Source organism: Dasypus novemcinctus, chromosome 6 (genome assembly GCF_030445035.2).
Source record: "Dasypus novemcinctus isolate mDasNov1 chromosome 6, mDasNov1.1.hap2, whole genome shotgun sequence".
Classification (NCBI taxonomy): domain Eukaryota; kingdom Metazoa; phylum Chordata; class Mammalia; order Cingulata; family Dasypodidae; genus Dasypus; species Dasypus novemcinctus.
Genome location: NC_080678.1, coordinates 3,798,583 through 3,812,446, shown reverse-complemented (window position 1 = coordinate 3,812,446; position 13,864 = coordinate 3,798,583). Strand labels below are relative to the sequence as shown.

General features: G+C 64.6%; 1 protein-coding gene across 1 annotated transcript; it reads left to right on the top strand.

Annotated features, from left to right (window-relative positions):
* Window positions 1-501: 501 nt before the first annotated feature.
* SCART1 (scavenger receptor family member expressed on T cells 1) lies at window positions 502-13,570 on the top strand. The gene is given in 13 exon segments (XM_058299467.2): window positions 502-568; window positions 1,631-1,951; window positions 3,197-3,493; window positions 5,623-5,937; window positions 6,248-6,553; window positions 6,812-7,528; window positions 10,143-10,274; window positions 10,277-10,441; window positions 10,621-10,689; window positions 10,772-11,086; window positions 11,426-11,461; window positions 12,151-12,288; window positions 13,216-13,570. Coding segments are annotated over 13 exon segments (3,219 nt in total). The 3' UTR covers window positions 13,557-13,570.
* The last annotated feature ends 294 nt before the right edge of the window (window positions 13,571-13,864 follow it).

Sequence of the window (13,864 nt, the reverse complement as noted above, 5' to 3'; positions counted from 1 at the left end):
CCGGTCTTGTCTGGGGGCTGGGCCCAGGGGGGAAGCAGCTACCGAGATGCCCACCCCCCCAGGTTCTCTTATGGCCCCGGGCTGCAGGTCAGACTGTGCAGGGTGGCTCCGGCGAGGACTCCTTTTTAGGTGGGCTCATGGGGAAGTGGAGGGATTGACTTGGTGTGGCTTCACCCGCTACAGGGGAGAGGAGGCGGAAGGTCAAGGGGCCAGGACACCTTATGGGGCGCGTCTTCTACAGGAGCCGCAGGGGGTGCTTTCCCCCCAGCAGTGCCAGGACCTTGCTGGGGGAGGGGGCGTGGGCTGGGCCGGAGGAGGCCCTCTCATCAGCGGTTACCAGCCAGGGAGGAAACCCACAGTGGGGCCCCTGGCAATGTGGGGCGACGGGAGGGCCTGGAAGGCACTCTGCTCACTCCAGGACAGAGCTGCCAGTTCGCCCCAAGAGGCCCGCGCCATCTCTGCGCCCGCCCGGGAGCCGTGAGGCTGAGGCGCGCAGGCGCCATGAAGGTCCCTCTCTGGGCCCTGGGGCCCGTCGGGTTCCTTCTCATGCTCGGGACACTTCCCATGGGTGAGTCTCTGCGGGGCCCTCGGCACCTTCCGGAGGGAGCGGCTTGGTGGTCTCGCTGGGGTCTGAGCTCCTGGGGCACGAGGGCAGAGCTCTGCTCTCCCACGCTGAGGCCCGCAGTGGCCAGCCAGTCACTGCCGGAGCCATGACCCCCAGTCCCACTGCCCAGAGCCGGGGGAGCCAGAGGGAGAAGGTCCTGGTGTGTGTGTGGGCACAAGGCACGGAGCGGGGGCACGCTGGGCCGCACATCCCGGAGTCCCCTGTGGTGGGGTGTGTCCGGAGGATGCAGGGTTGGGATGAGGATGGGGCTGAGGGGGTGCCAGGAAGGCCAGTATGCAGAGGTCCAGGGGCGGGAGGGAGAGGCCGCTTTGGCTGCGGGATGGGCAGCGGCTGGGGAAGGGGCACTGCTGAGCGGCTGGCCGGCGGTGGGCGTGGCTGGTGATGGGGTGTGGATTTCAGGAAAGGAGGGCAGCGGGTGTGGGAGCTCCCAGGGGGGCAGGGTGGGTGAACAGGGGCATTTGATGGCCAGGGGCTGCCCTGCTAGAGGGTCCCCGGGGCCTGGTGGGGGCCGGTGGGGGACAGCTGGGCCTTCAGGGGAAGAGGGGAATGACGCCAGCAGCTGGGAGGTGACATCAGCAGCTGGGCCCCAAGCTCAGGCCGAGGTCCTTGATGGCGGAGGCGAGCACCCCCGCCCCCCCCCCCCGCCCCCCGCCAGAAGGACCAGATGTGAGCCGGCTGCGTGGAGCAGGCTGGGGCTGCAGGGATGGACTAAATCTGTCCCCCATGACATGGGGCTCCGGGAGGGGGGACATCGGACTCTAGAGCTCCGGTGCAGGGGGGCGTCTCCTCCAGGAGCCCGAGGGCCCTGACTCCTGCTCCTCTGTCCCCTTCCTGGACTTGCTTTGCTTGGAGACACCTGTGAGGAGGCCCGGAAGTGGCCCCAGACAAACCCACCCCTCCCCCAGCCCACTCTTGCTGCCCTACTGTTGCCATCACTGCTGATCCATCAGGGGGGTGCCCTTTCCTGCCCACCCCACCCCCAAGCCTTGCCTGTCCCCTCCCAAGGAGGGCCAGTCAAGAGGCTGAAGCTGGCGTACAGACACAGCCCGTGCGACGGCGTGGTGCTGGTGCAGCACCAGGAGGAGTGGGGCTACCTGTGCAACCAGGAGTGGACGCTGGCGGAAGCATCCGTGGTCTGCAGGCAGCTGGGCTGCGGCAAAGCCGTGGGCGCCCCCAAGTACGTCCCGCTGCCTGGGGAGAAGGCGCGGCCCTGGCTCTACAACGTCTCCTGCAGGGGCCACGAGTCCGACCTGTGGGAGTGCAGCCTCGGGGAGTGGAGGCGGAGCACGTGTCCCTACGAGTGGGTTGTGGTTGCTCTTTGCGCAAGTAAGTGCGTGTGGGTCTGGGGCGCGGTGGGCTGGGGTGTGCTGGGCCCGGGTCCCTGGCAGGAGCTCCACTGGTGGACAGTGGGAGCGTGCTGCCCCCAGTGGGACGTGCCAGTCGCTCGTCACTCGCCTCCTCGCGCTGCAGGCGGCTCCACGTTCCTCCCACCAGCATTCCTTTGCGCAGTCTGCGGAGACAGCTGTGAATAAGGCCGACCGGAATCCCGGCTCCTCAGACTTACAGGCAGGGAGCAGAGAAGTAGGCTAGAGGCGTGCCAGAAGGTGGAAAAGGAGGCGCCCAGGGCAGGCCTCGTCCTGCGAGGACGCTGAGGAGGGTCCTGCGGCCTCGGGGGTTGCCCGCGGGCTTCCCAGACGAGGCCAGGGAGGAGAGAAGGCCCAGGGGCGGCGGCGGGGGCCGCGGTGGGGGTCGTGGGAGATGCGGCTGGAGGTGGAATAGTCCAGGGGCACCGGAGGCATCCTGGGGGTGTGGGGCGGGAGCCCTGGAAGGCTTTGCGCTGAGGGATGAGTCCAATGGGGCCCGCTCTGCGTACGGGACAGCCTGTGGGGGCGCAGCGGGCCGGGAGGCTGGCGGGAGACGCGGCGGCGCGCACCTGGCCGGGCGCGGCTGGACCCGGGGTTCTTGTGCGTGCGTCCGCTGCTGGGTGGATGCGGATCTAGAGGAGGGGCGCCTGGGACTCTGGCCCGGGGAAGCAGGGCAGTGTTTTGCAGAGGGAGTTTGCGCACGAATCTGGTTGTTGGATTTGCAAGGCTGCGTGTGTCCGCAGGCTAGGGCGGGCAAGTGTGGGGTTGGGGGAGGTCCGCGGGAAATACGCGTTAGGAATAGCCGAGCTCCCGCCCCGCCCCGCCCCGGGCTCTTTAACCACCTAAGGACCTAGTGCCCCACGAGCGCCCTCCAGAGTCGTCCTCCAAGAGCGGGGGGGGGGGGGGGGGGTCCCTTCCGCTGGGAAGGAGGGGGGCCGGAGGATGGAGTTGGGTGGGGATGGGGGGCTGGCCCCTCACAGGGCTCTGGGGCTGGGCCTGTGGAGGGTCTTTCCCAGGGGCCCAAGGGCGGGCGCTGACCTCCGTCTTTGCTCCGCCCTCCTGACCTGAGCGGGAGGGGCTCCCGGAGCAGGGCCCCAAGCCCAGGCCCGGGTGCGCGGAGGCCTGTCCCCGAGGCAGGGCCGCCGTCCCGCGTGGCCGGCCAGAGGCTCCGCCTTCTGACCTGTCCTGTGGGTCTGCCGCTTTGCAGATGGCACTTTTCGGGAAATTCGCCTGGTGAAGGGCCACAGTCCCTGCGCAGGCCTCCCGGAGATCCGGAACGAGAACGGGGTGGACCGGCTCTGTGGGCTGCACATGGAGGAGGCCACGGTGTTCTGCCAGGAGCTGGGGTGCGGCGCCGCCCTCCAGGCCCCTCGCGAAGGCCTTGGCGTTGCGCAGAAGTTCATGGCCTGCGTGGGCACCGAGCCCACCATCCGCAACTGCAGGCTCAACAACAACTTCCGCAGCGCCTGTGACCGCCAGCTGGACGGCGAGGTGGTCTGTGCGGGTGAGGCCTCCCATTCCTGAGGGACCCTCTGGGGAGCACCGGGGCAGGACCCTGCCCGGGAGAGTAGCCAGGGGCTACCCCAAGCCCTGCCTCCCTTGGCAGCCCCTCACTGCAGCGCGAGGTGTTGGGGCCAGCCTTTGTGGGTGCAGCCAGAGGGAGCAGCCGCGGCTGTGCTGTCCTCGCAGACGCTTTCGGCCTGTTTTCTTAGAGGAAACCAGGAGCCAGCCTGGAGGGCCAGGGAGGAACCAAGGGAGGGGTGAGAGGTGTACGGCTGAGAAAATGCTCCAGGCCAGCTCACCCCCTGCAGATGCCCGCACAGGGAAGGGCCCAGGCAGCCACGACCGCCCAGTCTAACTAATGTGTGTCCCTGGTGGGTGGCGAGTTGCTCTCCCCTGGCCCACGTCAAGTGCGAGTGAGATGAATCGGCGCTGGAGCTCCAGAGTGTTTGGGGCACGAGGGCAGGCTGAAGTGGGTGGATAGCCCACCTTCCTCTGTACCCCAGGGTGGGCAGTGCTCTGTGGCTGGAGGGGCTGCCTTGACTTCACCTCTGAGCACACAGAGGGCATTGGTGCCCCTCCCTGGGCATGGAGGTCATGACACACCTGGGCACCTGCAGCAGGTGACCCAGACCTTGGGAAAGAGACTAGGGATGCCAGCTCTGGTCGAGGGTGCAGACGGGGCTCAGCCCTCCCTATGTCCGCTGCTCTGCTAACCCTCTGTCTGGACACGGGGGAGCATGGCCTTGCCTGGCAGAAGCCTCCCGTGGTTCACGCTGAGGACTCACCTCCCGTGGTTCACGCTGAGGCACTCACCTCCCGTGGTTCACGCTGAGGACTCACCTCCCGTGGTTCACGCTGAGGACTCACCTCCCGTGGTTCACGCTGAGGCACTCACCTCCCGTGGTTCACGCTGAGGACTCACCTCCCGTGGTTCACGCTGAGGCACTCACCTCCCGTGGTTCACGCTGAGGCACTCACCTCCCGTGGTTCACGCTGAGGACTCACCTCCCGTGGTTCACGCTGAGGCACTCACCTCCCGTGGTTCACGCTGAGGCACTCACCTCCCGTGGTTCACGCTGAGGACTCACCTCCCGTGGTTCATGCTGAGGCACTCACCTCCCGTGGTTCACGCTGAGGACTCACCTCCCGTGGTTCACGCTGAGGCACTCACCTCCCGTGGTTCATGCTGAGGACTCACCTCCCGTGGTTCACGCTGAGGCACTCACCTCCCGTGGTTCACGCTGAGGACTCACCTCCCGTGGTTCACGCTGAGGACTCACCTCCCGTGGTTCACGCTGAGGCACTCACCTCCCGTGGTTCACGCTGAGGCACTCACCTCCCGTGGTTCACGCTGAGGACTCACCTCCCGTGGTTCACGCTGAGGACTCACCTCCCGTGGTTCACGCTGAGGCACTCACCTCCCGTGGGTCACGCTGAGGCACTCACCTCCCGTGGGTCACGCTGAGGCACTCACCTCCCGTGGTTCACGCTGAGGACTCACCTCCCGTGGTTCACGCTGAGGCACTCACCTCCCGTGGTTCACGCTGAGGACTCACCTCCCGTGGTTCACGCTGAGGCACTCACCTCCCGTGGTTCACGCTGAGGCACTCACCTCCCGTGGTTCACGCTGAGGACTCACCTCCCGTGGGTCACGCTGAGGACTCACCTGGCTTCTGCCTGCGTAGGTGTTTAGGTGGATGGAATCGGCTGGAGCTGGTGCCACCCAGAAGAGGGCTGTGGGATTAAAGGGGACCCAGGCCCCGGAGGGCACAGGGCTGAGGCTGGGGCTGTTCTCATCTGCTCTGGAGGGTGGAGTCGGGGGGACCCAGGTCTCCTAGAGGTTGGGGGGGGGGGACCAGGGGGTGGAAGCTGACTGCCCCCTGATGAGTTGAATCAGAGGTGTTCAGGTCTTGTGGGAGCCAGGGCCCAAGGGAGATGCTGCAGACCCCTGGGTCCCTGCCTCTGGGACCCCCGGCTGCGCCAGGCCAGGTGGCCCCGGCCATCCTGCACCTGCATCCCATGGGGCTTGAGGGCAGGGCTGGGGTCAGGCTGTTTCACCGTGAGCCGGCCTAGCCCCAGACGGGCCCTGAGGAGTGGTCCTGGGCTGCTCAGTGCCGCCTCCTGTCCCAGGACACATGGAGGCCCAGCTGGTGGGCGGGGAGCACCCCTGCGCCGGGCGCCTGGAGGTGCGGCGCGGCCTGACCTGGGGCACCGTGTGTGATGCCGACCTGGACCTGGCCACGGCCCACGTCGTCTGCCGGGAGCTGCAGTGCGGCTCGGCTGTGTCCATGCCCGGGGGCGCCCACTTCGGGCGAGGCTCTGGGCTGGTGTGGACGGAGGCCTTTCGCTGCGTGGGCAATGAGTCCCTGCTGTTCGAGTGCCCGCGGGGGCCCGGGCGCGAGGAGCCGTGTGGGCACAGCCGGGACGCCGGGCTCAGGTGCTCAGGTGAGGTTCTTCCCGTAACTGCCCTGGGGCACTGAGCCAGTCACAAGGTGTCGCCGTCGGTGAAGGTGTTTGCTTCTGTTGGTTGACGCAGAGGAAGGAGGGTGGGCATCGCTTGGCCGTGGGGGGACGTGAAGCCCTGAGGGACCTCTGTGTAGGGCTGGCTCCCGCAGAGGAACTTCAGTTCACACCAGTGTTGGGATGGAGGGGAGAGTGGGGGTCTGCTCTGTGCCCACTGCTGGATGCAAAGGAAGTGTATGCTACGTGCTGGGTCTGTGGGCCAGGAGCAAGGCCGGCCCCTCTCGTCCCCCAGAGTTCCGGCTGGTCAACGGCAGCAGCAGCTGTGCAGGGCGCGTGGAGCTGCAGGTGCAGGGGGCCTGGGCGCCCCTCTGTGCCGCCCACTGGGACCTAGAAGACGCCACCGTCCTCTGCCACCAGCTCAGCTGTGGCAACGCGGTGGCCACACCCGGGGGAGGCCATTTTGGGGGAGGCGACGGTGCCATCTGGCCCGACGCGTTCCACTGTGTGGGGACGGAGCCCCATTTGTGGAGCTGCCCAGCCGGCACCCTTGGGGCCCCCCCCTGTGCCCCAGGAAACGTGGCCACTGCCATCTGCTCAGGTGGGTGCAGGGCAAGCACTGTGGGGGAGGGAACCGCTTAGGCTGGGGGTGGGCAATGGGGAGGCCAGAGGTCACTCTGGTGGACAGAGGGCGGGTGGTGAATGAAATATGGGTCAAGGAGGGTGCTCGATGTCAGGGATGAGGCAGGTGAAGGTATGCAGAGGGGAGGAGTGGACAGGGCTCTCCGGGCAGGGGCGGGGGCTCTTCGTGGACTCCCCGGTCATCCCGTCCCCTGCATCTCCCCTCCCCGCTCCCCAGGTCTCCCCGGCGCCCTGCGGCTGAGGGATGGACAGAGCCGCTGCGATGGGCGAGTGGAGATCTCCGTGGCCGGGGTGTGGGGCCGCGTCCTGGAGGAGGCCTGGGACCTGCGCGGCGCGGACGTGGCGTGCCGGCAGCTGCGGTGCGGGGCCGCGGAGCGGGCGTACGACGCGCCTGCCCCGGCCCGCGGGGCGGTCCCCGTGGGGCTGAGCCGCGTGCGCTGTCTGGGCCACGAGACGCGCCTGGCCGAGTGCAACGTGTCCGCGTCCCTGCTGCTGCCGGCGGGGGCGTCGCGGGACGCGGGCGTCGTGTGCTCGGGTGAGGGCGGCTCTTTCTCCCCCCCAGCCTGCCTACCCCCCCGCCCGCGGGCCCCGTGGCCGCCCTGACTCGCTGTCTCCCCAGGGAGCCTCCGGGTGCGGCTGGCGGCCGGGCCGGGGCGCTGCGCAGGGCGCGTGGAGGTGCACCGCGGCGGCGCGTGGGGCACCGTGTGCGACGACGGCTGGGACCTGCGCGACGCCCACGTGGTCTGCAGGCAGCTGGGCTGTGGCCGGGCCGTGGGCGCCCCGGGGTCCGCCCACTTCGGGGCGGGGTCCGGGCGCATCTGGCTGGACGAGCTGGGCTGCGGGGGCCAGGAGTCTGCGCTGTGGCAGTGCCCGTCGAGGGGCTGGGACCGGCACGACTGCAGGCACAAGGAGGACGCTGGCGCCGTCTGCTCAGGTGGGTCTGACATCCAGCTGCTTTGGATAAGCGCCCTTGGTTCCTAGAGGGCTGTGCTCGCCAGGAGGCTGGATTTCCTGCCCTCGTGGCTGACCTCTGCTGCCCTGGGGCTGTCTGCACCTGTCTGTGCTGTGGCCAGCCCAGGTCTGCTCGGTGTTGCTCCATCTCTCCTTGTCCTGTGGGGAAGGCGCAGCGCAGAGCAGGATGTGGCCCCCATGTACACTCGCCTGATGTCTCTGCTTGCGGTTTCCCGTTCTGAATCCTTAGTTCGATCCATACTTAAATGTGCTAGAGAACCTCTGAGCTTTTTAAGGCCGTGCATGAGAACCATTATTATTATTATTTTTAAAATTCTTTAGGCTGCTGTGACCTTGACTGGGTTTAAACATTCTTGGCTGATGAGGACCTTATTTTGTGTGTGTGAGGGGGTGCGTTCTCAGGAGACGCCTGTCAGGCAGGGGTGGAGGCAGCCGGTAGTGGCCTCACGGCGCGGCACCCCAGGCCCCCTCCAGCTGGGTCTCCTGCAGCGCTTAGTGTGTGTGGTCTCCTTGTTGATTTAATTCATCTCTTGTCTCAGGAAAGTTTTCTGCAAGCTTGCCTAGATCGTTGCATCTATTTGAATGGTGTTTCTTACTAATACTTATATCCTAAGCCTGCATCTTCCCCCATCCTTTTTATGTTTTTTCCTACGATTTCTTTATGTCTTGGTGCTTTGCTCATGCACTCAGTGAGTTTCTCTAAGCTGCCTTCCACACCAGTATTTCCTTTTCTCAAGTGTCAGGTTTGGTCTTTATTCTTTAACACGAACCTCTGTGCGCTGTTCTCAGTTTCCCTTCCGTGACTCATCACCCATTTAGTTTTATTTTGCTTTTTCCACTTTGGCCTGTTTTCTCCTCATGATGTTATATTCTTCTTTCATGAAGGGCCTGGCTTTTTGCATCTCAGTAAGAATGGGAAGACATTTTCTAGAACTTTCTGGTCGCAGCCTTCCTGAGTCTTTGTGGTGCCCAGTACCTGTCTTCAGGTCGCTGCTTTATCTGTTTGCCCACCTCGCACTGGGAGTCCTCCCGGCTCTTTTGCACACACCCTGGTCGGGTCCTCCACAGCCGGGCTCCAGGCCTGCCCTCCTCCTGCCCTGGCGCCTGGCTGAGTCCAAGGCATTCTGGCTTCACAGCCCTGCTTCCCTGCCTGCTTCAGAGCTTGACTTGGGGTCTCAGTGGGACAGGCGGGCAGGCTGGCCTTGCCCAGGCACATTTTGTCCAAGGTTTGATTGTACTGAGTAGTGGGTGAGGCTAATCATGAGGGGAGCCAGAAGCCCTTTTAAAGAAAAATCAGGCAAGATTTTATGAGGTAGAAGACTTGTTTTGATAGCCCACAAAATTATATTAATATTTTTGAAGGAATGATAGATGACGTATGTTGCACAATGTTAAAATTTTTTTTGAATCCAAAAATTTTGAAAGAAGAAAAGTGCTCATCTGTAATTCAAACACCCAGATATAGAGCCACTGGGTATTTTGATGTTGTATCAGTTATCTATTTTCACACCGATGCTGTGTAACAAACACCCACAAGGCAACAGCCTAAAACAACTATGATGTGCTTGGTTCATAACTCTGTGGTCAGCACACCAGGGTGGGCTCTGCTCTGTGGTGCTTTGGCTTTGGCTAGGATTGCTCAGAGCATCACTTGCTGACTGGAGAGAGGCCCTGCTTCTGGGGACTTGGATTAGGCAGGGGTGATGGAGGTCATACTTCTGTTTCAGTCCCGCCTAGTTTTTTTGTTTTTTTTTCACTTGGCAGCAGGTTCCAAAAGTGAGAGCAGAAGCAGCTGAGGCGCTTTTGGGGTGTAGGCGGCACAGGGTCCCTTCAACCCCATTCTGTTAGTTGAAACAAGTCCTAAGGTCAGCTCAGATTCCAGCCTTGGGGGTGGAGACAACCAGGGGTTATTGGGTTCCCTTTTGTACCTGACAAACGGGTTTCTTTCTAGCCTTTTAAAAAAGTATGTTAAAATTGGTTATGATCCTGACAGATGTAATCGATTCCCAACTTTCTCTCAAGTATCCCGATTCAGATGTTTTAGTGTTTTGTTAGCTTGTGATGGTTTGCCTGATACTCTATTATGTGGCAACATTACATAAAATCCCATGGGCCATGCTGAACTCTCTGGGCACTGGCCAGCCAGGCTTGGCCTTCTCTCGTCATGGAGTGTGGCTGTGCCAGGGCATATGGGCTGGATGCCTGTTTTGCATTTTTAAATTTGTGTAATCACTGCTACAGTCATCATGTTTGTGCACAGGGGTTTTCTGAATTTCAAGTACTTTCCAAGAGTGGAATTCCCAGCAGTAGAATTCTTGGCCCTAGGCTAATGCCTGCTGCCTCAGACATGCAAAGGGGAATGGAATTTGCTGTCAGCCTGTGTCCTGCAGGTGGGCGATGGGAAGTGGTTAAGGAGACACCCTGATGGACCAGCGGCCTGCCTTGGCTCCAAGGGTCCGATGAGCTCGATGGGCCTGGGGCTGAGCCTGCAGCAGGATCCAACGTTGGAAGCAGCTCGTGTTGACCCCCTTCCCCTTTGCCCAGTGGTTCGGAGGCTGAAGGTGCTTTTCTTCCAGAGTCGCTGGCCCTGAGGCTGCGAGGAGGTCCCCAGCGCTGTGCCGGGTGGCTGGACGTGCTCTACAACGGGACGTGGGGCTCCGTGTGCGGCAACTCCCTCAAGGAGGCCTCCCTGGCCACCATCTGCGATCAGCTGGAGTGTGGAGCCCCGGGTTGGCTGGAGAACCGGCCCAGCCCCGCGGCAGGCCCGGGCACGGCCTGGCTGGACCACATCGAGTGCCGCCCACTGCGTTCCCCTTCCCTGTGGCAGTGCCCTTCGGCCCCGTGGCACCCGTTCTCTTGCGCCCGCGGGGAGCAGGTCTGGATCACCTGTGCAGGTGGGTCATGCTAGGCTGGCGTCCTGGAGGAAGCTGACAGGTACTGACGAGCCGTGCAAGGCCAGCGTTGGACCCAAGGCTCGGGCGCAGGAGGGGGTCACATCTCACAACCTCACGCTGAGGCTCTGCGGGTTGTTGCCCTCCTGATGTTCACCCACAGGAACTTCGACGATGTCGCCGCAGGTTTCTGCGGAGCCTCCCAACTGCTCGGCCGAGCACAGCTGCCCAGGTATCCTCCCCAGTCCCCCCCCACGTTCTGGTCCTTGAGCGCCCTCCTGCCCCCCCCCCCACCAGAACACTTGCGCTTCCAGAGGAGCGGCGGCTGCGCGTGCGTGGGGGCGAGGACAGCTGCTCTGGACGCGTGGAGCTCTGGCACGCCGGCTCCTGGGGCACCGTGTGTGACGATTCCTGGGACCTGGCCGACGCGGACGTCGTGTGCCGCCAGCTGGGCTGTGGCCGCGCCGTGAGCGCCCCGGGGGAGGCCGCCTTTGGCCCGGGCTCGGGGCCGGTGTGGCTGGACGAGGTGGGGTGCCAGGGCAGCGAGGCGTCCCTGTGGGGCTGCCCTGCGGAGCCCTGGGGACAGGCAGACTGCGCGCACAAGGAGGACGCGGGCGTGCGCTGCTCGGGTGAGTGGGCGGCCTGTGGGGCGGGGGAGGGGCCCCGGGACGGGTCCTCGGAGTATCCCGGGTTGATGAGGCTGCTGCAGGCTGCGTCGCTGCTGGGTGTTCACGGCACAGGACTGGGGGCTCAGGTGGGGGTTGGGTGCTCAGGTGCAAGGCTGGGTGCTCACTACACAGGGCTGGGTGCTCAGGGCACAGGGCTGGGCATGCAGGCACAGGGCTGGGTGCTCAGGCGCGGGCCTGGGTGCTCAGGGTACAGGGCTGGGCATGCAGGCACAGGGCTGGGTGCCCAGATGCAGGCTGGGTGCACCCCACCCGCCCTGAGTCTGGCTCTTTCTCCCACAGGGCCCAGGGGGAGCACAGCCTTGCCCGAGGTGTCCGGTAGGTGCTGTCCTTCTAAAGCCCAGCTTCCTCCTGCCCAGGTGGCCCCAGGGGCCCTGGAGGGCTCAGCATGATGGAGGACTGGGGCCCCTGGAGGCCCAGGCCTCAGGCAGCCCCTCCTTAGACCAGCCAGCTTGAGGGTGGGGGTCCTGGTGAGGGCCGGGCCCCTTCTCTGATACAGGCCCCCATCCTTCCCTGGCTCAGCCGGTTTCCCCATCTCCCTCTTGAGCCTTCCGACCTGGGCCTCCGGTATGCCTCCTAACCCAGACCCTTCCCCCTGGGCCCTCCTACCTGGGTCTCCCCCCTGCACCCTTCCTTCTCGGCCCTCCCATCCGAGTCTTCTACCTGGGTCTCCCACCGGGACCCTCCCACCTGAGTCCTCCCACCTGGCCTTCCTCCCTGGATCATTCCCCCTGGGGCTTCCATCTGCCCCTCTACCTGAGGCTTTCCTCCTGGGCTCACCCACCTGGGCCTCCCACCTGGGCCTCCCACCTGGGCCTCCTGGACCGCCCACCTGGCCCTTTCTCTCCTGAGAATGTGCAGCCTGCAGTGTCAGCACAAAGCTCCCCCACACCTCTAGGGTTTCCCTCTCCCCCAGAGACCCAGAGAGTTGGGTCATCAAGGTGGGCCCAGGTCACAATGCCCCAGGCCCACAGTGAAGACCCCGCCTCTGGCTGTCCCCCTTGCAGGCACTGGCCAGGCCCCTCCCGCAGTCCCCAAGGCCGGGACCCTCCCTGAGACCATCTGCTTCGTCCTTGGAACCCTCCTGGGCATCGTCTCCCTGGTCCTGGGGGTTCAGTGGTGTCGCTCCAGAGAGACCTGCAGGGGTAGGTGGGCGTGTGCTGGGGTTGGTGAACATGCACTGGGGTAGGTGAGTGTGTGCTGGGGTAGGTGAGTGTGCACTGGGGTAGGTGAGTGGCACTGGGGTAGGTGAGTGTGTTCCAAGTAGCTGAGTGTGTGCTGGGGTAGGTGAGTGTGCACTGGGGTATGTGGGTGTGTGTTGGGGTCGGTGAACATGCACTGGGATAGGTGAGTGTGTGCTGGGATAGGTGAGTGTGTTCCAGGTAGCTGAGTGTGTGCTGGAGTAGGTGAGTGTGCACTGGGGTAGGTGAACCTGTGCTGGGGTAGGTGAGTGTGTTCCAGGTAGCTGATTGTGTGCTGGGGTAGGTGAGTGTGCACTGGGGTAGGTGGGCGTGTGCCGGGGTAGGCGAGTGTGTTCCAGGTAGCTGAGCATGCGCTGGAGTAGGTGGGTGTGCTAGGTAGGAGAGCTTGCACTGGGGTGCAGGGGGCCAGGTTAATGCAGGGACCTGGGGTGGACGCTGGGGAAGGGGGCAGGCTCTGATGAGACCTGGCCCCACTCGGGGCCTTTGTCCCCGTCACTGTTGCACATGCCAGTGGGTCTCTTGTCCGGGCGCCTTCTCGGTGGTCTTCCCTGGTCCCGGGCAGTGGTGGGACACGGGACCTGGCCGAGGCCTGTTGTGCTCCCGACTTGGTTGAACCAAGAGGCTCCTCAGGGCCCTGGCTCCCTGGGCGTGCGAACAGGCTCCGAGGGGCCCTGGGGTCCCGCGTGGGATCTGCAGCTGGGGACACTTGGGCCCGTGTGACCAAGTCCCCCAGCACCCCCGAGCCTGGGTGTGGGGAAAGCAGTGTGCCCTCTTGGGTGGGGCAGCACTCAGGTGGGCGGTGGGCAGAGACCTCTCCCCGGGGGCTGAGCTTCGGGGGGGCTTCTTCAAGGTCCTGGTGTGGCTCTGCAGGCTCTGGAATGCCCAGGACCCCCTCCTTGGAGGGTGTCTATGAGGATATCGAAGCCATGCCCTGGAGGGGGAAAGACGAGGGGCCGCCAGGGGCCAGGGGCGAGGAGCTGGAGGAGGACTATGACGACGCGGGGCAGCCCGAGGACGAGCTGGTGGGCGCGGAGCTGGAGGAGGACTACGACGACGCGGGGGAGCCCCAGGATGAGCCGGTGGGCGTGGAGCTGGAGGCGGTGCTCCTGAGCCCCGAGGGTGTGTACCTGTGGGCCGCGGCCTCCGTGGCCCTCTTCCTGCTCTACTGCACGCTGGCCGGCGGCTCTGCGCTGGACCCCACCTACATTTAAGAGTCTGACGAGTGTGTCGTGTGTCTGTCTCCCTCCGTCCTGCATCCAGCCTGAGGCTGCCCCATGGCTGTGCCCGGCAGAGGCGCTTTGCACTGCAGCCTCCGGAGGGTGGGTGGGCTTGGGGGTCCCAGACTTTCATATTTCGGCGTCTCTCCTGGCTGCGACGTGGAGTCGTCCTCGCAGGGTCTGGCCTCTGGCCTGTCCACAGTAGCGGCAGGAGGATGGCCCTGGGTGGTCGAGGGTGGGAGGGGGCATGGAGCTGCCGGCACTGCCTCTGCTCGCCGTGTCCACCCTGGCCGTCCCTCTGT